General features: G+C 44.2%; 1 protein-coding gene across 1 annotated transcript in view; it reads left to right on the forward strand.

The window, feature by feature from the left end:
• adamts3 (ADAM metallopeptidase with thrombospondin type 1 motif, 3) overlaps positions 1–22,346 on the forward strand; it is an 87,636-nt gene that overhangs the window by 51,036 nt on the left and 14,254 nt on the right. The window contains 12 exon segments of the mRNA XM_060053462.1: positions 2,590–2,722; positions 7,109–7,222; positions 8,951–9,096; positions 10,027–10,202; positions 11,682–11,815; positions 12,265–12,388; positions 14,808–14,891; positions 15,407–15,487; positions 17,505–17,668; positions 20,002–20,158; positions 21,507–21,590; positions 21,593–21,638. Of these exon segments, the coding sequence (XP_059909445.1) occupies positions 2,590–2,722; positions 7,109–7,222; positions 8,951–9,096; positions 10,027–10,202; positions 11,682–11,815; positions 12,265–12,388; positions 14,808–14,891; positions 15,407–15,487; positions 17,505–17,668; positions 20,002–20,158; positions 21,507–21,590; positions 21,593–21,638 (1,443 nt within the window).

Below are 22,346 nucleotides of genomic sequence, written 5' to 3' on the forward strand. Positions count from 1 at the left end.
GTGACGTCGGACTCTCGTATCTGGTATTTCTACAACGAGACTCGTATTGGGGGTTATCTCAGCCAAGGTTGAGAATGAATTGGGGGAAGGAACTTTGGCTTTGACTCCCTCAAGAACATGAACCACGACAAGGAGGAGAAAGGGATCTTTGCCGGGCAGCGCTTATGCACCTCCGCCGGTGGTCCCTCAGCGGGGCTCAAGCGGGAGACATTCGCCGCCAACAATCCCTTTCTCCTCCATGTCGTGGTTCATGTTCTTGAGGGAGTCAAAGCCAAAGTTCCTTCCCCCCAATTCATTCTCAACCTTGGCTGAGATAACCCCCAATACGAGTCTCGTTGTAGAAATACCAGACGTGTTATGCGCCATCACACCAACAGCAGAACGGTTATCCAAATAACAAGGAAGTGTACAACACTTGCGTTACAGTCCTGGAGCTCTATATCTAAATAATATCATATGATACATAGATATCTATATCATATAACATATTGTGTGCGCCTCCAGACGATATTATGAATCACAAACGACTTTGTCGGGTTCTGCGACGTCTCTGGTTCTTCCACATCAACCTGAAGTCGACTGAACCGCGCGCTGCCTGCGGCCGGCTGCCCGCTGCCGGGCGATGGTGCCTCGCGGCAACCGGCGGCATGTCGCAGTTCATGTACTTCAGCGAGTCAAACCAAAGTTCCTTTCCCCCAATTCCTTCTCAACCATGGCTTAGATAACCCCCACGACAGTCTCGTTGTGGAAATTCAAGACACGTCAAAGAACCGACAAGAAACACTTGCGTTACAGTGTGTGTATTCACACACACATACACACACACACACATGTGGCGCTCGCACGGTCGAGTCTCACGGTCGAGTCTCGCCAACGTCTCTGGGCGGGCCAGGCAGAGTAAGGGGAGGAGCTGAGATTCCTCATGACGTCATGAGCACAGATTTCCAAATCAGCGCGCTTGAGCCTCCGTTTTTTCAAAGGCGAGCAGAACAGCTAGTGCTCGTTTTACACCAAACGCAAGTTTTAGCCACTGGGGGACCATAGGCAGGCTAGGGGAACTCATATTTATGTTAGAAAACCTCATAAATTGAGATTTTCATGTCATGGGACCTTTAATGAACTCTGCATCAGCAAAGGGCTTCTTAGCTTTATCAAGCGTCCAGGAAACATGCAATGAAGCAGCTGTTGCGCTCTCTTGTGCTGATGCCGTTTTGCATATGGTTAGAACTGACCGCTTGTATGATGTCAACATGCTTGCAATCTTTTGTTTGCGTTGCTCAGATGTTTCTGGGAAACTTCCATTAAAGCTGGCAGCATGCAAACAGTTAAAGTGTCAGGTTGTCCGATTTAATGACAGCCACGGTCTGCTTGCATATTAAGCATGTCGGCTTTGCGTTGGCATGGTCCGGTAAAGAAAAGCAATACTTATCGGTCCATTCAGTTTTAAACTGGCGGTTCTCCTGGTTGACCTTCCTTTTCTTGGCAAATGACATGTTTCTTTCATAAATTTTCAATCCGTTGATTTTTGACAAAGTTGTAATTCCCTGGGATGACAGACGGATAGCGGGAAAGTGACAGCATGCGGCGGCTACTCTCTGGCGTGTGACGCTAGTGAAGTTGAAAACGCACGAAGCACGTCATTACGTATGCACGCAGTAACGTCAACGGTCAAGTGGATGGTGTGGGCTGAGGGGAAAATATAGCAGACTGCGCAAAAAAAAAAAAAATATATATTTTTTTTTTTTTGGAGATAACATGTGACATGTGGGTCTGCGCGGGCCGGACATTTGGCTCTCGCGGGCCGGATATGGCCCGCGGGCCGCTAATTGGGGTTCACTGCCGTAGCGTAATGACATTCAAGTGCAGGCTTATATGCTGCCTGCCTCCCGCCGCACAGTTTGCGGGCAGCTTTTCCGTCCCTCCTTAACGGAATCAATTTTCTCATCAGACCGCGCCGCAGGACGCAACAGCATCATCATCTGTGACGAGCCCCGAATCCGTTGCAAAACAGATCGAGATTTGTTGAACAAGAATTTTTAATTACCCTCTGACTTTTTAGGTTTATTCTTCAAAAGTCACAGTAAACAAATAACAAAAATAGAATAAACTACAAATGGAATATGGATTAATGCTAGCCTCTCTAATGAGACGTGCACTGATTCATACATGAAACAAACATGTCAAGCCCCGTTTGAAGCCTGTGTTTTTGCAGGTTTGGACCAAACAACCTGTTGATCTGGTAGTGAGCAACAGTTTAAGCCATTTCAAATGACATTGAAGACAATCACGGGTTTATTTCTGATTGTAAATTTAACATCCAGATATCTGAATAATTAGTTACCTGGAACAGCTTATGACATCCCATTGGCTGTTGCCACCATAATCACAGATTTCTTTCTCAGTCTCCCCACCACACACACACACACTACTCAAGTCAGGACCGATAATTCAAAGCGTTCTGAAAACCACCGTTGTCACGGTGGGCGGCTGAATCCCTTTCTTGAGACAAGATTCATTATGTTGTCATGGTTGTTGTTCACCATGTATGGTTTTCGATTGTAGCTTGTCCTTGCTCTGTATCTTTGCCAGGTCCTATGACTGTCTCCTGGACGACCCTTTCAAGCACGACTGGCCTCAGCTTCCGGAACTCCCTGGCATCAACTACTCAATGGACGAGCAGTGCCGCTTTGACTTTGGTGTCGGCTATAAGATCTGCACTTCAGTGAGTATGGCCCACAGGCGTCACTTAAATAGGCAGCGAATTAGGGGAACCAATGCCACTGAGGGAAAATGTAATAGCTGGAGGACGGCGAGTATGGAAGCTGTCCAAAGTCTTTTTCCTGCTTAAATGCGCCTTGACAATTACATAATTGCAATTCAGTCCCTAGGTGACCATCTCTGGCAAAGAAACGTCTTGTTAAGGTGTTCAGTGCTTCAAATTCCCAGCTATGAATCATGGATATGATCCCGGCTGTTTTTTATAGTTTTCGGCGAATTGTGTCAAGTTTTCTATGATTAATTTGGCTGGTAGACACTTTTATTTTGCACTTCCTGTCCCCTAAACCCTAACTAATGACCAGTGAGAACTGCAAGGTAGATGTGCGACCCCAATTTCCCCAAAGGAGTGGAGCTAATACAGAGTAACAGAGAGCCAGCAGATAAGCTGCGCTAATGAATCCCTTGAGAGCTGAACAGAACAGTCAACTGCAGTCACATTTCACAACATGGATAGAAGACTTTTCCATTTGAGCAAGAGCAGAGCAGTATAATACAGCCACGTCAATGGCACTCATAATGATGCTGCTGAATTGTACGTGTAGGGATTCATATGCAGCAATACAGTATACCAGTTGACCCCCCCCTCTTAAGGCTAACACAGAGGAGGCTTCCGCAGAAGTTACCAATAAAGTCAACCTCCGAGGTGTCTTGCGTGGTACCCTTGGAGGCTAATGGTACGAACACACCAAACGCGTACCATACGCAGCTCATACGCCCCTAACGCAGCTAAAATGTTGCTTGACCATTTTGTGTCAAAAATGGTCCTACGTACACAGCTACGCGCCTGTGGAGTCCGAGGAAGGAAACCCAAACGCCGCCGGGTGCATGATAGAGCTTGGATCGGGTTAGATTAAATAATCTCGGATATAAATAACACTAATCGGGTTAAATAACTTCACATGGTGTGTCTGGTGTGTTTCCAGCATTCGTAGTGTTGATCAGCAGAGAAATAGTCCGCCAAGACATTGAGGTTGCTTAGCAACCAGAGACTCTGTCCATGCAAGTGAACGGAGCGTTCACTCTTCGTCATAACTATCAAACCAAACATCCTTCACATTCACCGAGTGAACATTATGAAAGTAAAATGCACATTTCTCGCTAAAAATGTTTCCATAAACGCATTTAATGGCGTAACTATGTTACTATTTCCACCCAGAATAAAAAAAGATGTCGGCCGTATGCTTCTGTGCAAGGGTCACTACTCTCTGCCAGTGACGTCGGGTCAAGCTCCACGCTGATTGGCTATTGCGGCTAAGTATCACGCGTATGAGCGTAAAAAGTAAAAAAAATTGAATACGCGCGTACGCGCGTATATGTACGCGCGTATATGTACGCGCGTATATGTACGCGCGTATATATACGCGCCTCATACGCCCCTAACGCGAGTAAAATGTTGCTTGGTACTAGGGATGGGCATAATTAATCGATGCTCGATAATTGATCGTTAAGAAATGCGTCGATCAATTTATATTGTTATCGATCAAAAGGACGTTGTGTTGCATACTGTGAGTCTTGAAGCATTTAATTGAATATAACCCTGCCGACTGGTGGAAAGTGAATGGAAGAAGGTTCCCCAGGCTGTCAAAGTTAGCGCGACAATACCTCTGCATCCCCGCAACTTCGGTCCCGTCAGAGCGGGTGTTTTCTGCTGCTGGACTGACAGTTACAAGGCTGCGTTCGCGTCTGACCCCCGAGCATGTTAACATGCTTATATTCCTAAACAAAAATATGTAGGCTGGAGTTACTGTATGCTATGGACAGTAGGGACAGTCACCACCGTATGTGAGTCGCTCTTTTCTTTCTTAATGTGTTGACTCTCGCTCCGCTTGGTGCCTCTTGGAGTCGTTACATTTTGCCAAAACGGTGATATTTTAGCAACAAGTCCAGCCTTATATATGTTCAATAAGGTATTGCTTTTAGATAGACTAGTTCATGCAATTGTTTGTAAATGGGTGGCTCATCTTTTTGTTGCGAGCCTTTTCCGCGCGCCGGCTGCAGGCATTATATGTCGGCCTTTTCCCCCCCCTTTTTTTCATAACAGTTATACAGTTTAATGCCCACTTTTAGCCTACTGCCTTTGTTTGATTATTGTTGTCCGATAAGTTCGCTACTTATTGTAATTGGAATAGGCTACAGATTTAGTCTTGTTGAATCGTTTCCAAACCTTTAAGAGCGCCTGTAGGCGCATTGTTTCGGACTTTACGAGCGCCGCATAGCCTAGGCCTATAACCTATAATGCCTGTATTTATTATTTTAAAACTGTTAAACAGTTGTAGGTCTTCAAGTTAACTGTATTGTATTAATTTTGGCCCATACATTATTGTTGGAATAAAGATTTCATTGATAAAAACATTAGAAAAAAAACATAGAAAAAAGTTAATGATTAATCGATAATTGATCGATAACTCTAGCGATGCTCGATCAAGAAAATTTCTTCAAATGCCCATCCCTACTTGGTACGCATGATACGCGTGTACGCACCTCATACGCGCGTAAACCAATGGTTCCCTATGGAAAAATTGCCGATTTTATACGCGTGGTACGCGGGTAACGCGTTTGGTGTGGCCGTACCTTAAGTGGCGAATGAGGGGTGACCTATAAATAGAGAGAATGACCCTTCTCTACTTGATACTGTGAGTAACATGCCCTCTGTTCAGGTCATCGCTTATCTGCGCTAAATGGCAGTAGGTGTTGTTGTCGTGAGCTCTCGGTTGGGTTCATCTTGTTTTTCTTGTTTCTTTTAGTCTCTGAGTCTCTGGAGTATATCACGATGTTGCCAGTAGATGGTACCCAGAGGAGTCTTTATGGAGGGTTTTGTCAAGAGATATTGGGGTGATTGTGATTTATTGTGTGGAGGGCAGTGTGGAAACACTCAAAGGAGATGCAATGGACGGTCAACCATAAACAGTTTCAGACAGATTAACTGTTTTAAGAAACTATAAAATACCCATTTGTTTGGACAGGCTTTTAATCAGTTTTATCAGTCTTTTGGATCTGACTCTGTCTCATGTTTTTTACTGCATTTTAACTTATTTTATCTCTCTTCTCATGCCTGTTTTTTTTTTTTTTTGGTATTAAGATATTCTCTCCAATCTTGATAACTTTGTCCTTTACTACAGTGTTTGTATTGCTATCATATTGTTTTGATTTAATTCTCTTTTTGATTTAATTCGCACTTTGTTACATCCGTTTATACTGCGCTAAAAAACATTATTATTAGTATTATTATGACAAACAGCGAGGGAAATGTTGTTTTGACATTGATCTGTTGCCCACATCCGTATTGTACCTGTTTATTATTGGTTGTTATCGTCTCCAATTGGCCATAAATAAAAAGTCACAACCGAGAATATTCGGTGGATTGTACTATAAACAACTCAGGGACTCCAAAAAGGTGTGCACATATTTTATTTTCCCTGACAGTGGCATTAAAGATTCACACCAAAACCATCATATCATACCTTTTGGAATGCTAGTCGGCTGTTTTCAGGATTTCCGTTCACCCACTTAAAAATGAAATATAATATAATGACAAATAAGTGACATTCTCTTTAGAAATTCATATTTTTCGCAAATACCCTGTTTATAGACCTGACCGCAAACTGAACTAATGCTGGTGACGCAGAGGGTAATATTCCGGTGTGTAAAGTGTGTGCTCAGCGAGTGTCTGGTTGAGCGGGGGGTGAGTGCTAGCGAGTAGCAGACAGTGGGGGTGAAGGCGAGCGGAGAAAATGAAGGGTTAGCAGTGATTTGTCAATCTGGCAACGTCTGTAGGCCATTAGTTATACAGCTCCCAATATGGACGGGTAGATGTCAGCAGTGTGCCACTGTGAAGGTAGGTCTTAGTTCAAGAAAGGTTCGGCCCCCCTGGTAGGGCCCAGGCTACTAGCTGTTTGTAGGAAAACCGGCATCCGACCTCAAACATGGTGGTGGTAGGTCCCTTCTAAATCATCTCAGACCCATTCGCCTGCGGTCATGGTCCCTAGTCTTGCCAAACATTTTTATTGGATCATTTAATTCAGTTAGTTCAGTCCGTTTTTACCTACTTTTTCAGTTTTTACCTACTATGCTTTACGCCACGGTATACCAACTAAAATAAACTAGATCGCACCACTTCCATGACCCCTCACATAGTCATATTTGGAAGTGGATTCAAAAAGAAAGACAAGAAATTATATATAGCCATTGTTATTATTACTGAAGTAATTACAAGTGTATAGGTTCTATACTTTTGACAATGATGCCCACAGCATGAGGAAACCACCAACCAACCTCCCTACTAACCAGTCTTCATCCACCTTGAATGACCCTCATCCTCCGTTCCTTTCAGTTCCGTACCTTCGACCCGTGCAAGCAGCTGTGGTGCAGCCATCCAGACAACCCGTACTTCTGCAAGACCAAGAAGGGCCCGCCCCTCGACGGAACCGAGTGTTCGCCCGGAAAAGTGAGTATCGAACCCTCGTGTCCAGCCGGTGTCGTGCTAAGCTACGTCAGGGCCCCTTTCTCCCAGCGGCCGCCGCTGAGCGCCAACGTGGTCTTTTTGCTTCCTCCGAAAGTGCCCGCCGAATCGAAATACGGTGAGCGTGCGCACGTGAGAACCCAGAAGAGAGATGCAGTAAAGAAACAATCATTCACACTCCTACACACTCACACATAGGGATAGATAGATTGGCGCGCAGTGACGGTTTTCGTATCCCCGCTCGAGGACAGGTAAAGCCGCGTTTATTGACACACTCAAATTGGATTTCAAATGGAAGGCGCCGTGCGCGGCTGTGACAAAGCGCCACGCTGTCGTCACACGTGTAGGTGTGCTGACAGCGCTGTGGAATAAGCGTACGGCATCAGAGCCGACGGACCAGACATGATCGTCGCGGTTCATCTGATTTCCTCACATGCATTATTCGTGTCAAACCATAGTAGGCCTAATCGGTAATCACAAGCAGTAATCAGTAACAACACTACTTCAGTCATTGATTCTCACCACAGTTCTACCGCGTTGGTCTGCATACTTCATACTTAATGCAGTCATACTTAAAACCACCTGCATTAGGATGGGGTAAGCCTGGCTCCGCCTGCCTATACGTACTTCCGCTCAATTTTAATTTCCCTTCAGTACTACATCTGGTTTTGCGGTATATTCGCCGGTTTTCTCCGGCCAAATTTTGCCGTTCCAATCAGCAAACAGAGGGAGTGGCTGAGAACAATGACGTTGAGGTTGTGCGCTAGTTTGAGTTGTAGTCAAAGCGTTAGGGGTTGGTATTGGCAGATCCAGAGTGGCACTGGGCAGCAGATCCAATAGTTTTAAACTCCAACAGACACCCGCCTTCAAGTGAGTTAACGCTTGTCAATGGAGAGAGGCCAGACTCTCTGTGCAAATTAAATGAAGTACGAGAGTCTGGTCGGACCAGGCTAGGATGGGGTGGGTGTCGCGGGGCATTTATTGGGTTGCTAGGCAACCAGGAATAAGCAGGAACACCTTGAGGTGAGTGAAGAAGGAAGTCATTTCCACATCCCCATGTTGTCTTCTGCTAATGAACGGCAGCGAACCATGGTACTGCCACGGCGCTGATGTTTGCCGTGACAACACTTTAGACATTGGAGACGAACTGAAACCCTGCGCTTCATTCAAGCACACGCCTGAGCCCTGTACAAAACAGTGCTGTGCTCAAAAGGGGCAGGTTGTGTGTTTGTAAAAGCTGCAAAGAGGGCTGGACTTGTGCTACTATGTATTCAGCCGTTATTCTTGTGATTGATTTCAGTTGTTGTATGCATTGTTCACGTGAGGATTGAATCAATACAAGCTGTGTGTGGGCGTGCATGTGTGCGTGTAAATCAATAAAATAATTAAATCAATCAAATAAAATCTTAGTGAATGAAATCCCAGAATGACATTTTGTGACTTTACAAATCTGGCAACCAGGTATTAACTGGTATTAACTAAAGGGAACAAACACAAACGCACACATACACACGCAGACACACACCGACGGCGTCAAACTATGGGTCTGATCGGTTCATTGATAACAAACCCTTGATGTGTAAAATAGAGCAGAACCTCTTCCTCTGCCGCTATTGGACAGTTTGTGCCATCAGTGAAGGATGCCCTTTGTCAGAGTGATAATTACTTTGTCTCACCCCTCATGGGTCCTCTGTTGTCTCTCCGTTTCCTCAGTGGTGCTACAAAGGTCACTGCATGTGGAAGAACCCCAACCAGGTGAAGCAGGACGGGTCCTGGGGCAACTGGGGCAAGCACGGCGCCTGCTCCCGGACCTGTGGAACCGGGGTCCGCATCCGCACCCGCCAGTGCACCAGTCCGGCGTAAGAGACGGCTAGGGTCTGCCGCAAAGCCCCCCCCCAAAAAAGAGACTACTTTCAATTGTCTATAAAATGCCCCGAAAAGTGCTTTCTTTAGAAGATCGAGAAGTGACACTTTCTGTGATGTTTTTTTTGTTCTGTTTTATTTTATAACACAGAAATTAAAGGGGACCTATTATGCTTTTTCGACTTTTATGACCTATAAACATTGTTATAATGATTGATAGTCATGTTTAACCATACACAAAAAACGATGTACATTTTCGGGAAACTCTTCCTCTCATCTGGGCGCTTTCTGCGTTCTCTGTCAACGCTCGGTTTCGACCTTCTCCGCCCCCTCGCCCCCCCCCTGCCAACCCAACTCCGTTGTGATTGGTTACCGGAGTAACCGGAGGCAGGAGTGCCTCTACGTAGATGATTTCCCGGAAATGTGAACAAGTGAATCACAAACGTTGTCCCGAGTGTTTAGCGCTCTGCACAGCCACCCCAGACTGTCAGCAGGGAATGCGTCGAAATGCATGTACGTCACTATTTGACACTTTAGTATGGTTAAACATGACTATCAATCATTATAACAACGTTTACAGGTCATAAAAGTCGAAAAAGCATAATAGGTCCCCCTTAAAGAAAAGTCTCGCACTCAGCATTGCTAACATTGCAGCTCCCTTATCGGTAGTAAGGTGTGGGCCGTCCGTTTTTTACAGTTCATTCTTGCACTTCCATGACGGCCCAGCATTAGCGTTTGCTGACATTGCATTAAATACGCCGCACGTATAGGTTTTATAAAAAAAATTCACCAGTTACCCAGAGTCTCATTGATTCTCTCCCCCTGTCTCGGGTCTGTATCGCCAATAAGCCTCACCAAGTACTTAGCGTTTGATCCAATCCTCTGGTGTGACCTATTTTGTTCCGTTCCCCCCCCCCCCCCCGAAGGCCCTCCAACGGTGGTCAGGACTGCCCGGGAATCAATTACGAATACCAGCTCTGCAACCCCGACGAATGCCCCAAGCACTTTGAGGACTTCAGAGCCCAGCAGTGTCAACTCCGCAACTCTCACTTTGAGTTCCAGGGCTCCAAGCACCACTGGCTGCCCCACGAACACCAAGACCGTAAGCCTGAACTGAAGCACGTGCGAAGCAGCTCACTCTTTGTTCGGTCAGCCGCCTGTCGGACCACGACTTCCCCTCATTTGTGTTCCAGACGAGGCAGGAGTGTTGGGATTGTGCAATGGCGCAAAATAAAGGTTATTTTTGTTTGTGGTACAGGTAAAGAGGGGCGGGGATAAGTGATGGAGGATGTCGGACAACGCGGGAGAGTGTGTTGTGTGTGTCTGTGTGTGTGTGTGTGTGTGTGTGTGTGTGTGTGTGTGTGTGTGTGTTGTGTGTTTGTGTGTGCGTGCGTGTGTGCATGCTTGAGAAGGCATGTGCACAGACATGGTTCTGAACAGCCGTACCAAGGAGAGAAGCTATGTGTGTGGGTTTTAAATTAGCCTCGGAACTTCTGTCTTGGCCATTATGACGTTCACATTTGAAAGGGAGAAAAATATGTAGAGTAGCTGCCGGATGTACACCCCACGTCCAAGTATTTATCAATGCTGTCTCGTTGCCATGGTCGCCTGGCTCCTGCCTCATTTCATATTAGTTGTCTAATTGCCTCCTGCTTCTTTGCAGTATTTAGTATGCGGCGCAGCATCCTGCAGAAAGTGTTGGAACTGTTTTCAAGCACTCCTTTCTATGATGAAACACTTGCTCTCTTGTGTCTTTGCATATGCCAACCTTCATCTTGTCCCGTGCCGCGTCGTCTTGAAGGTGTCGAATGTAACAAGACTGTGAGGCGACTTTCTCCTTCTTCTTTCTCTCTTTTCTGAACAGGAACAGTCAAACAGATACCATTTGTTTGCTGTGTTGCTGCCGTAGCTACGATAAGACTGTTGTAAAGAGAGTGAACAGAAAAGAGCACATGAAAGCCGGATGTTTTTAAAACAACCACATCCCCTTCCTCTATGCTCCCTGCCGTCCCTCTGTTTCTCTCCCTTTGAGATTCTTTGTTTTTCAAGCATCTGTTATTGACCGGCGAGATGGGTTCGCACAAAGAACCACGGAGCACACACACTGATTGGTCAGACATGATCCTGTAGAGGTTTTACCTCTAAAATGGCTCACACAGAGGCAGCCATAGTCCACTGGCGATTCACTCACTTATAACTGGCGGATGGCTATGCCCTTTCTAACAGACCACCCTCAAATAATACAGCTTGAATCATCCCTAAAGCACCTTTTTAAGAAGCAACAGTCATATACATCTATGTTATTTTTTGGATGCTTTATTATGAAGTGAGATAGTAAGGAAGGTATGGGAGATAGAGGGGAGGACATACAGCAAAGGACCGCGGGCAGGACTGGAACCCGGGTCGCTGCGTTCAGGACCGAACCTTAATGGTACGGTGCGCCAACGGGGTCCACGACAGCAGTCATAGTTAAGAAGCACAGCTTGTGATGAGGAAAAGTCCGGCAGATGACATGCATTTTCCTAACCTGTTTTTCTGTGTTGTTGTTGTTGTTGTTGTTGTTGTTTTTGTGTTCCGCCAGCGAGCAAGAGATGTCACCTGTACTGCCAGTCCCGGGAATCAGGAGACCTGGCCTACATGAAGCTGTTGGTGCACGACGGCACCAAATGCTCCTACAAGGACGCCTACAGCGTGTGTGTCAGAGGGGAGTGCGTGGTAAGGACTTCACCGCACCGCAGGAACGTAAAGACTTCTTTGAATCGAGAGGCGGGGGAACGGGGAGCGCCGGACGTCAGAACTAACGCCAACAACATTTTGAGCACCTTTACGCTCAAGGGATTTCCAGTCTGGGATTAATAAAAAATGCATTTTATGAAGCGTAGATAGATAAAATGTGTGGGGCAGATTAGTAGCTGTGTGTGTGTGCGTGTGCGTGTGTGTGTGTGTGTGTGGCTGTGTGTGCAATAGAGGATGTAATCAAATTTCTAACAATAACAGAACACTGCTGTGTTACAGCGGGACTAATGGGGGTCCTGTCATTTACTTGTTCTTTTATTTGGCCATCTTTTTTTTCGGTGCTCTCCCCTAGGCCTGTTTATCCTGTCATTTGTCTTTTTTTTTTCCTTTTTAAACACTCTGTGGTGCATCGATTTATCTATTTTCAGAAAGTTGGCTGTGACAGAGAAATTGGTTCTCACAAAGTTGAGGACAAGTGTGGAGTTTGTGGCGGAGACAACGCACATTGCCGTACAGTAAAAGGGACATTCACTCGCACGCCCAAGAAAGCAGGTGAGACAGAACTCGATAATGCATACCTTGCATTTTCTTTAAAAACAATAGCTGAGAGGTGCGGTATACAATTTCAACCCGCTTCTAATCGATAAATCTAGTAAACACCGTTTTTTTCCAACCTTTCTGAAATGAATGCTCTTGGTTTCTGTGAAAACGATGTTAAAGTCTTTGTGTGAGTGGCGGTATAATCTGTTGCCGGTGGTGAACGTTTGCAGCACAAAGTCACTGCCCATTCAGGGAAAATTAAAAGGAAAAGCGCAAATTCTAGTTGGCTTTTTAATTGCGATAACTCTTTAAGCCACAAGCTTTGTTTTTTGTTCTGTTTAGTTTGGTTTATTCATAATTTGTTTTGGGGGGCCGGGGCATGGCGGTATCTGTTTCCCACATAATCAAATAGGTGGTAGAAGGAAGAAGTATGTATAACGCAGTTGGTTATTATTTATATGTGTTAATCAACACGGCTATTGTCTCTCTCTTCATCTTGTCTGGTTTGAGGTACTTGTGTTGTGATGAGGTATTTGTTTGCAAAATCTCAACAAGCAAGCTCGTTGAATTGTTGTTTTGTACACGACTGAACACTTCATGAGTACAGGACGCGAGGATTGAATGAATTAACATTGAATGAACCCATTGCTTCAGTCTGCAGTACGTTCAAAAGGACATAGCCTCAGTTAAAACAAAGGCGAACAGGGAATTGAGACAAAAGCTAAAGCCATGAGTGCGAGCTTTGAGATTGTGTTCAAACAGAAGCGCCCCAAGTCTGGCAAAGACAAAGACCCTTGGGATAATTAGCAGCCAAAGCAAACGTATGGCTCTCCCATTATTAAACACATTAGTGTAAGGAGGTTTGAATTGCTTATGACCTTGATAAGTAGCCTATGTCTTTGCAGTATAGAATATCACAATTTTTACACGATACTCAAGAGGTTTGCCCTATCTCGTTCTCGTTCGAAGAGGACAAAAAGTGAACAACAGCACTTTAGAGGCAACACAACTGGTTAAATTCAATACGGTGAAGTAAAGTGCAAATACTTGGTACTGAGGTGCTTCAAGAGGATACCACTTAGATAATATTCATCCAGCACAGCCGCATAGAAGGAATATAAATACACTAAATATATTAAGAGGCTGATGGGGCATGGTTAAGGACATGCAACTGAAGGTTCCATTAGGAGCACTAGCCTCCAGCCAATGGCGTATACATTTCTTCTGGCGTATACAAATCTTAATTATTGACCCTTTGCAAACACGCACACAAACATAAAAACACACACACTTCCACTCACAAACAAAGGTACACTTACAGATAGAAAACATTAATTTTTGTTGTTTGGGCGTCATAGGACTTGTTGACTACATACTTAATGGCTTGTTTATGTTCCATCGTATGAGTGAAGAATGTTTGATTACATTTGCATTTGCATTTACTGTAACCATGGATCTGAAATAAGAGGAAATGGATTTTTAGCAAATCCCATTTTCTTCCAGAATGCTTTCTTTTTTGAATTTACATTTTAAGGCTGTAATGTAACTGTTGTTACCTGATAACTATCAATTATCACATAATGCATACGCTAAAATACATTGCAAATTTAAGAGCGGACTAAAGGCTTGATAAAATCTTTAGGATATGCTTAGTAAACTTTTTTTTTTTTTTATAACCACTCACATTTTTTAACAGGAAGACAATTAAGCAAGAGAAGCCAAAAAGAAATGCCTCTGTTGGAAAACACACTAAGCAAGTATCCAGTGTGACTAAATGTTGTATAGACCCTCTCGTTAGTGTTTTGTATTCTTTAATGTTGTTTGTAGCATTAGTAAACTGACAATTACCACTAATCCTAGTCTAGCGCTGGCTTGTTGCAATTTTAACTGGGAATTGCCCCAACCTAAGTGTCTGTGTTTGTGAAGATGCCCCTGATGAATTCCTCCCCCCTCCAAACCCTTACCATAAAACTGTAATTTTATTTCAGCAACTGGTGATTATAGGATTGATTGCAATCACATAATCATAATGTGCTCACAAAAGTGAGGTGAGGTCATGTTTGCCTTTTTTTACCCCCAGTGAGTGGAATTTAATTTAGTTGAGTTGAAAAAACTGAAGCGTTGTCAACTGTCACACTCTCATCTGTTACATCAGAGATCCTGATCGTAGAGCAGCGTCATTTATATTCACACGCTGGGTTTAGTGTCTGCTTTTAGTGGAAAGGATTTCCAAGTACCACTTCGCTCTGCCCTTAGGGTTCCTCAACGTAAATAGCAGCTTTTCCTGTGTGATCGCTCTTCTTTCAGTTCTTTGCCGCCTCATGTTAAATCTGGCCCTTCTCGGCTTATTTAGGTTGACCGGCAAGAGGACTCAACCCAATAATGAGTCAGCATGAAGTCGGCCAAAACTAACCAAATTGTTCTATTTAAGGGAAAACAAGAGGAGCCTTTTCCTTGCCCAAAGGAGCACGACATGTGTACCTGAACGAGACGGAGGATTCTAGAAATGTACTTGGTGAGTGACAGACTGTTTGCATGGGGTGGACAAACACGGCAGAGAGCGACTTTGCGGCCTCCTCGTGAACACCTCGTTAGTGACGGCTCATTTAAACATGGCTTCGGGACTCTCATCCCTCTTTCCATGCATCGAGAGAGTCCACGCAAACACAAGGCTCCGCTAATTGATTGTCATCAGCAGAGTATCATCTCCCAACATGCAACCAAATTGGATGCATGTTGATGTGACCGACGGTTTCTTATCCTGCTAGAATCAATCACCTTTGTGCCATGTTTAAATTACGTCTTTTTGACCCTCCTTGGTCAATGGGGAAGTTCACCTAGGAATATAGATGTTTGTTTCTACAAACTTATATAGAGCAAAGTTCTTATGCCATGCGAGTACAAGAAACGTCCACCTCTGCAAACAAGAACTGTTTTTTTTCCTGTATACCGACAGACTAACCTGTCTCTTTATGTTGTGTGTCCTTCTCCCTCTACCTCCGCCACTGCTCTGTCTACCAAACAACCTAGGTCACCTTAAGATGTTTCTGGTTCCTCCGGGAGCGAGACACGTGGTCATACAAGAAAATGAGGCCTCGCCTCAGGTTCTTGGTGAGTGCTGCTCGCGCATAATTACAAACCTTTACGATGCGTAATAATGAGTAATTACGCCTCATGATTACGCCCCTGTTTTAGCCAAGAAAGTGATTGAGGCAGTTACATAGGAGCATAAGGGGGGTAGGATGGATCCCACGTCACTCCCGATAGAGCTAGCACAGCCATTAGAAAACCTTCACTCTGGAAAATGAGTTTTTAGCCGGCAGCAACGGATTTCTTGTGTGTTACAGAATTTCGACTGTTAAACAACTTCATTCATTTTGGCCAAAGATAGCACCGAAATGTTGACCAACACCTTGTGAGATTAACAATAAATATTTATCAACCAAGCAAAGGGATTATGGGGTTCATTTACCCTTTATTATTTAGAGATAGTTGGATGGATAAAGCTGTGAAATGGAATCAGGGTGGGGGTGTATCTGTCGCGTTCAACATCTTTGCTTTGGGTTCAGCGAGGATCGTACAGATGTTTTTGAAGGCTAGCCAACGTTTCCTGTGAAGAGGAACTCCAGCTACAAGCGGGGTGTGTCCTGCCTCGCGGGCGGTCAGGCATATTTGATCACCAGAAACTCTGTGCGCGTGTAAAACATGCCAAACCAGTACCCCCCGGTATCCTTGGGGTAACTGACGTATTGGAAAGAGACAGAACCTTTGCCGGCGGCAGCGATGACCGTCCGATGGTGAGGCTCCTGTGGAAGCGACTAGCATGCAGTTTTGCTAAGACCTGTAGGTGGTTCCTTCCTTGAAATGGCCTTGAATCACACTATCTTGAATCAAAAACCAACAAGAAACTCAGATATACACCTGTTATATAGATACAGTCTTAATCAGGGAAAGCCCGCCTCAATAAACATACATATTCACACCTATACGATTTTATATAATGTATTTTGTAAAGCTCCAGACAATTTATTTTGTATTTTTCAAAACGTTGTCTTCTGTCGTCAACTCCCTGTTTTAAACCAATCAGAGGAGGCTTATAAATAATCAAGTGACCTCAGTTGAGACACATCTTCAATAGATTAGTGAGGCCTAGTTGAAGATGTAGATTCAGTGTTATGTAGGGAAGGTATGGAGGGAAAGTACAGCTGCCCCGAATGTTCTCACCCCTGACCTCGGAACTGAAATGCAACTGATTTTGATTATAGTTCAGACCTCTACATTATTGACCTACACTTATAATCAATGCCCATTGGGAGGTGTAACCTGTAGCTGGAATGCATGCTTGCCAAGAGGACAAAGTTCATAATCAAACCAACCTTAGGAGATGTGGCAGCTGCACTGGAATCCAACTGAATACTTTACTTGGCAAACCATGAATATACATGGTCACGACAACTGACCCATTAGTCAACCACGACATTTTATTTCTTTGCCAATTCGGATACCATAGTTAAATATATACATATACATATATATATTTATACATATTTATACACATATATATCTATATATGTCTGCCTGTGTTTACAAAAACCAGAAACAAAAGCAGTCTAGACTTTTTGTTAGCACTAAAAGTTAGCACTTTTCAAAGAAGCTTCTTCATCCTTTGAAGGCCACTTCTCTTTTGTCTTTCCTTCCAAAAAAGATCCCCTTCACTGTCATCTGCCTGAAAACAAATGGATGTGCCGAGCCTCTCAGTGCCCAGCATCCATCTTCAGTATCATCTATGAAAGGACACATATTGATGGATGATTGCAAAGCCTTTCTTAACTTGCCATCATGTAACTTCTGTTCTCTTTTTCATCTCGTTGCGTGCCACTTCTACACAGAGGTGACACGCACTTAATGAAAAGAACAGCAATTTACGAAATGGTTACTTGTGCGTAAGAATGCCGTCCTTGTCAACGTCCCTTGAAATAAATTTTCTTTTTTACTTCGACTACAAAAAAAAAAAAAAAATCGATCGCTGCAGTTGTTAGCACGACGACGCCACCTCGTAACATGGCACTCGTGTGGAGGTTGTTGTCGATGTCTCTGCGTTCACCCTAACCAATGACTGGGGTTGCAGCGGTGAAGAACCAGGCGACGGGGCACTACATCCTCAACGGGAAGGGGGAGGAGGCGGGCTCCAGGACCTTCATCGACCTGGGGGTGGAGTGGGAGTACCAGGTGGAGGCTGACGTGGAGACCCTGCACACCGACGGACCGCTACACGACCCCGTCGTCGTTCTGGTACGGTCCCCACAAAGATACTATCAAATTATATAGTGTGAATATTTATTTGAACACAGTATATGTGTATTGCTTTATTTATGTTGTTTAGATTCAGATGTTCTCATGTCTTTTTTATGGATTTGTTTTATATGTGTTATGTAAATTAATATTAGTATAGTACAGATAGTATTTATATGCTCAATTTATATCCTTATTCATATGTGGGTGGTGGGGTGTTTCAATCTATAGATATGGCGTTATGTAGTAACTAGGCATAGTAACAGGTCATCACTAATGAACAGGTTTTTGTTTTGATAGGCTTGTCCGTAATTTATAACGCAGAGGACATCTAAATGTATTCAACAGTACAATCATTTGCGACAACATCAATCTTTTAAAACCCTTCCAAAGAGCATATCATGTCACCATATTTAGTAATTTCAATTTCAATCTCCTTCAGGCTGCATCCTATTACTTGCTCTTGCAAGTAATAGGCACACTTCACACAAACACAATTATGCACCTTTGAATGTATTACTTAGCATGATTGGACTACCGCCTCTTTTGACGATCATGCAATGTCTGATCTCTAATAGCACACTTTCAATTGAGTTTAAACTCCAATTATTGTCAGCAAATACATATTGTTTATCTGTGTATTTAGCGCCTCAACACAAAAACAATGTTTTCATTTAACACATTATTTATATTTATTTAAGTGTTCAACTTCTAATAACCTAACTTTTTAATAGTTGTCCTGGCTGGTTATCGGTTATTATCTCCACCGCCAAAGAGCATGGTCAGTCATCCAGCCGGTCAGCCCATGCTTTTGTATGACCCGATATTAATAGCCATTTTTCATCCCACCGAACCTACACACGCACACAGCGAGGTCACCGTCTGAGCGTGGGCAGGCAGAGCTCCGCCTCCTGCTGTGTCTCTGGCGTGTCGCCCGGACCGCCTCATCTCACCACCTCCAGAACCGGGGGGGGGGGGGGGTGGCAGCCGTGGCTTCTCGCTGTCTTAGTGGGTTGACACAGCGACTCAGCATCGCTACGCTCTGTCTGCCTGCGGGTCCTTCTGGAAATCCCATTCCATGGTTCCTCTCTCGCCCCCCACTCCGTCCCGCACCCCCTATCAAGTCTGAAAGACTAAGAGCTAAAAGTTTTGCTCTGTGTCTTGTCACAGAGGAAAACTGAGGCAATGGTAGGGCAAGGGAGGTTAGTGAATAACGCTGATGTAACGTTAGAGGGCATAGTTGATGAGAAACACTACCTTTACCCACAGAAGGCTCCACATTCAAATTCATTAGCGTTGAAGGTTGTTTTAGAGCAGGCTTTGCTCTTTATCGTCTTCCTTTGATGCGTTTGCAGAGCTGGTGCGCGGCAAGAAGACAGACCAGGTCAAATGAGTGCAATTTTTTCTTATAGTTACAATATTGTAATTATTTCAGTAGAATGTCAGCCAGAGTTGCAAGTGACCCGGGGATACGGCTAGCATTACGGGCGCTACCCTAATGTTAGCCGTATCTGGAGGTGAGTAGACAGTTTGCTATGTTGGGAGCCATTTGACGATAATATATGCAGCATTCAACCTTTGCTGACCTTTATTGTGAAAGAACGTCTCCAAAGCATTTTCTTTCCCTTTGTTTATGAAGTACTTCTTCAGCTTGTGGTCCTCTTTGGTGTCATAACATGAGGGTGTTTCTATCCTGACAGGGAAGCACTGCAGGCTCCAGCTGGAGGGTTTGCTCTCTGCTCACCTCTGTCAGATTGGCGACATTTAAATTGGAGTCTTACCTGACTGAACACATCCCTTTCCCTAAGTCCTCCCTTTGCCTGCTCACGTTGGCAGGACGCTCATTCGCCGATTCGCATTCAGTTGGCTTCACTGTAAAGGCTAATCCACCTCAGCTCGATGCCAGAGCGGGGGATAAGTAGGGTGGAAAACACGATAGAGATCCAACAAGTAAGAATCATCCCCAGATGTGGAGCACATCGTAGCATCTCAGCACTCCCTGTGCTCTTCACTAATAACATCATGATTGCTGCATTATCCAGACCAGGGTTTGTGTTGGATAAATGCTTGATTATGGTCAAGTGGTGGTTTCTTCCTGCATTTAAATGGGAAAAAGGAAAAGGCATTCTTCTGTTTCTCTGGGTGTGTATTGATGTTAACACCTTTGGGTTCGATGTCGATTTTGCAATTGGAAGTGACCCTGTGTGTGTGTGTGTGTGTGTGTGTGTGTGTGTGTGTGTGTGTGTGTGTGTGTGTGTGTGTGTGTGTGTGTGTGTGTGTGTGTGTGTGTGTGTGTGTGTGTGTGTGTGTGTGTGTGTGTGTGTGTGAGGCAGATAATACCAAAGGACAATGAAACCAGGTCTACTTTGATGTATAAGTACATCATCCATGAAGACTCGGTGCCAATTAACAACAACAATGTCATCCTGGAAGACACGTACGAGTGGGCTTTGAAGAGTTGGTCGCCCTGTTCCAAGCCTTGCGCTGGAGGTACTTACCACAACAACCACCTCATCCACTGCAGAGATGAAGTTATCCCCTTATATCGTGCTGGGATCAAACACAGCACGGCTCAAGTCTCGTTCTAGTCTAGTTCTCACCTAGTTCTGATCTCAGCTTCCCTGCCTTCAATTGTATAATTTGATGGGGAACGTAAAGTTTTTAGTTTTTTTTTTTGTTTTGTTTTTTTGTTTTTTTGTAGTTTGAAACCCTGTTTGAAAATGTGAGGCTGCTTGCCCTGGCCAATTGTCTATAGCAAAATACATCTTTAAACTCAATGATTAATTGCAATTTCCGCCTTGATATACAGAGACCGGTGTATGAATCAACCAGGCTCGTTTAAGGATACCAATGATGCCTATTTTTCACACACACACACACACACACACACACACACACACACACACACACACACACACACACACACACACACACACACACACACACACAGCACACACACACACTACTTTTGGCACCAAACTGCCCCTATTACATGAGGAGCCGCAGGCACACAGTGGAAGTAGCGGGAGCGAAATTAAAAAGCACCCATTTGTAAGTGTGTCCCTCTAGTTCACTAGACATTAGTGGATCACAGAGAAGTCAGCTGTGACGGATGGAACAACCTTCAAGGTGGTTAGGTTTATTTATATATTTTGGTGGAACGGTGTTAGGATGTAGTGCTTGAATAATGGCAAGTGTGTCATGCTTAGCTTTGTGCCCGTTTCATGGCCACCGTTTGCCGTAAACCTTTCTGACACACTTGACTATCTATATCATGCAGGCTATGCTAATCATGGCTTCATATTATACATCAAGTGTGTTGTATGAATACATAAATAATCATTCTCACTAAAACCATTCTGGCACAGTTTAATCCAAACTGAATACATTATATATAATAGAAAAATTATCACATAATCCTTTAACTTTGATTCTAACGTGTAACATGGACAATTACACAACACTCTCACAAAGACATGCCAATACCACCGCTGCTGCCTTGCCTAATGATCTCTCTCTCTCTCTCTCTCTCTGTCTCTCTCTCTCTCTCTCTCTCTCTCTCTCTCTCTCTCTCTCTCTCTCTCTCTCTCTCTCTCTCTCTCTCTGTCTCTCTCTCTCTCTCTCTCTCCTCTCTCTCTCTCTCTCTCTCTCTCTGTCTCTCTCTCTCTCTCTCTCTCTCTCTCTCTCTCTCTCTCTCTCTCTCTCTGTCTCTCTCTCTCTCTCTCTCTCTCTCTCTCTCTCTCTCTCTCTCTCTCTCTCTCTCTCTCTCTCTCTCTCTCTCTCCCTCTCTCTCTCTCTCTCTCTCTCTCTCTCTCTCTCTCTCTGTTTATGGTATCAGGGTTCCAGTACACCAAGTATGATGTCGAAGAGAAAGGGGACACCCGGATGGTCCATCGAGGTTACTGTGACGTCAGCAAGAAGCCCAGCCCATACGCAGGATGTGTAACCTCCAGGACTGCACACACCCTCAGTGAGTGCGCACACACTCCACTAACGAAAGATTGGATAGGGAGATAGAGAGAGATAGCAGAAAGGTGAGAATTGTTGCATTCACGTACCTGGGATTGACAGGTTCATTGTGATTGGATCAGGACAGCGATGCCCTGATTGGTTGGAAATTAGCAAGGAGCCGTCTAAAATCTAGGTGGCCAGTCAACCAAAACAGATATTCTCACAGTGCATTTCACTCACTAATAGCTGACGGATGGCAATGCTATTTTTTGCTTGGGCTTAAGTTGTAGCTCCTAAATCCAACCTACTGCTTATTTAAATTCAGAACTTTTGGAGGGAAAAGACACCGATCGATTCCGCGACCTAAAGTTTCCTTTTTTGGGCTTTTTTGGAACTGTAGATAAGAGGAGTGGTCTGTCATGTCTTGATAGAAGCAAAAGATGATTGTCAATATTAATTCTTTAATGGTTGTTACCAAATTATTAAGGTACGGCTTTAACAGGCTTTAACTTAAAAAAAAACATTATAAAAAGTATATAATTCATATATTCATGAGCCGTACATAAAGCAACTATATTTGCAGAGAATATCATTTATTCAAATTGTTATTCTTCATATTACAGCACCGTTGATGTGTTGCATGCTGCCAATCCCGCATCAACAAACTATAATGCATTTTTTCAAAGCATACATAAACCAGATGTCGTGATCCTGCCTTATGTTCTGC

Source organism: Gadus macrocephalus, chromosome 6, assembly GCF_031168955.1.
Source record: "Gadus macrocephalus chromosome 6, ASM3116895v1".
In the NCBI taxonomy this organism is placed as follows: domain Eukaryota; kingdom Metazoa; phylum Chordata; class Actinopteri; order Gadiformes; family Gadidae; genus Gadus; species Gadus macrocephalus.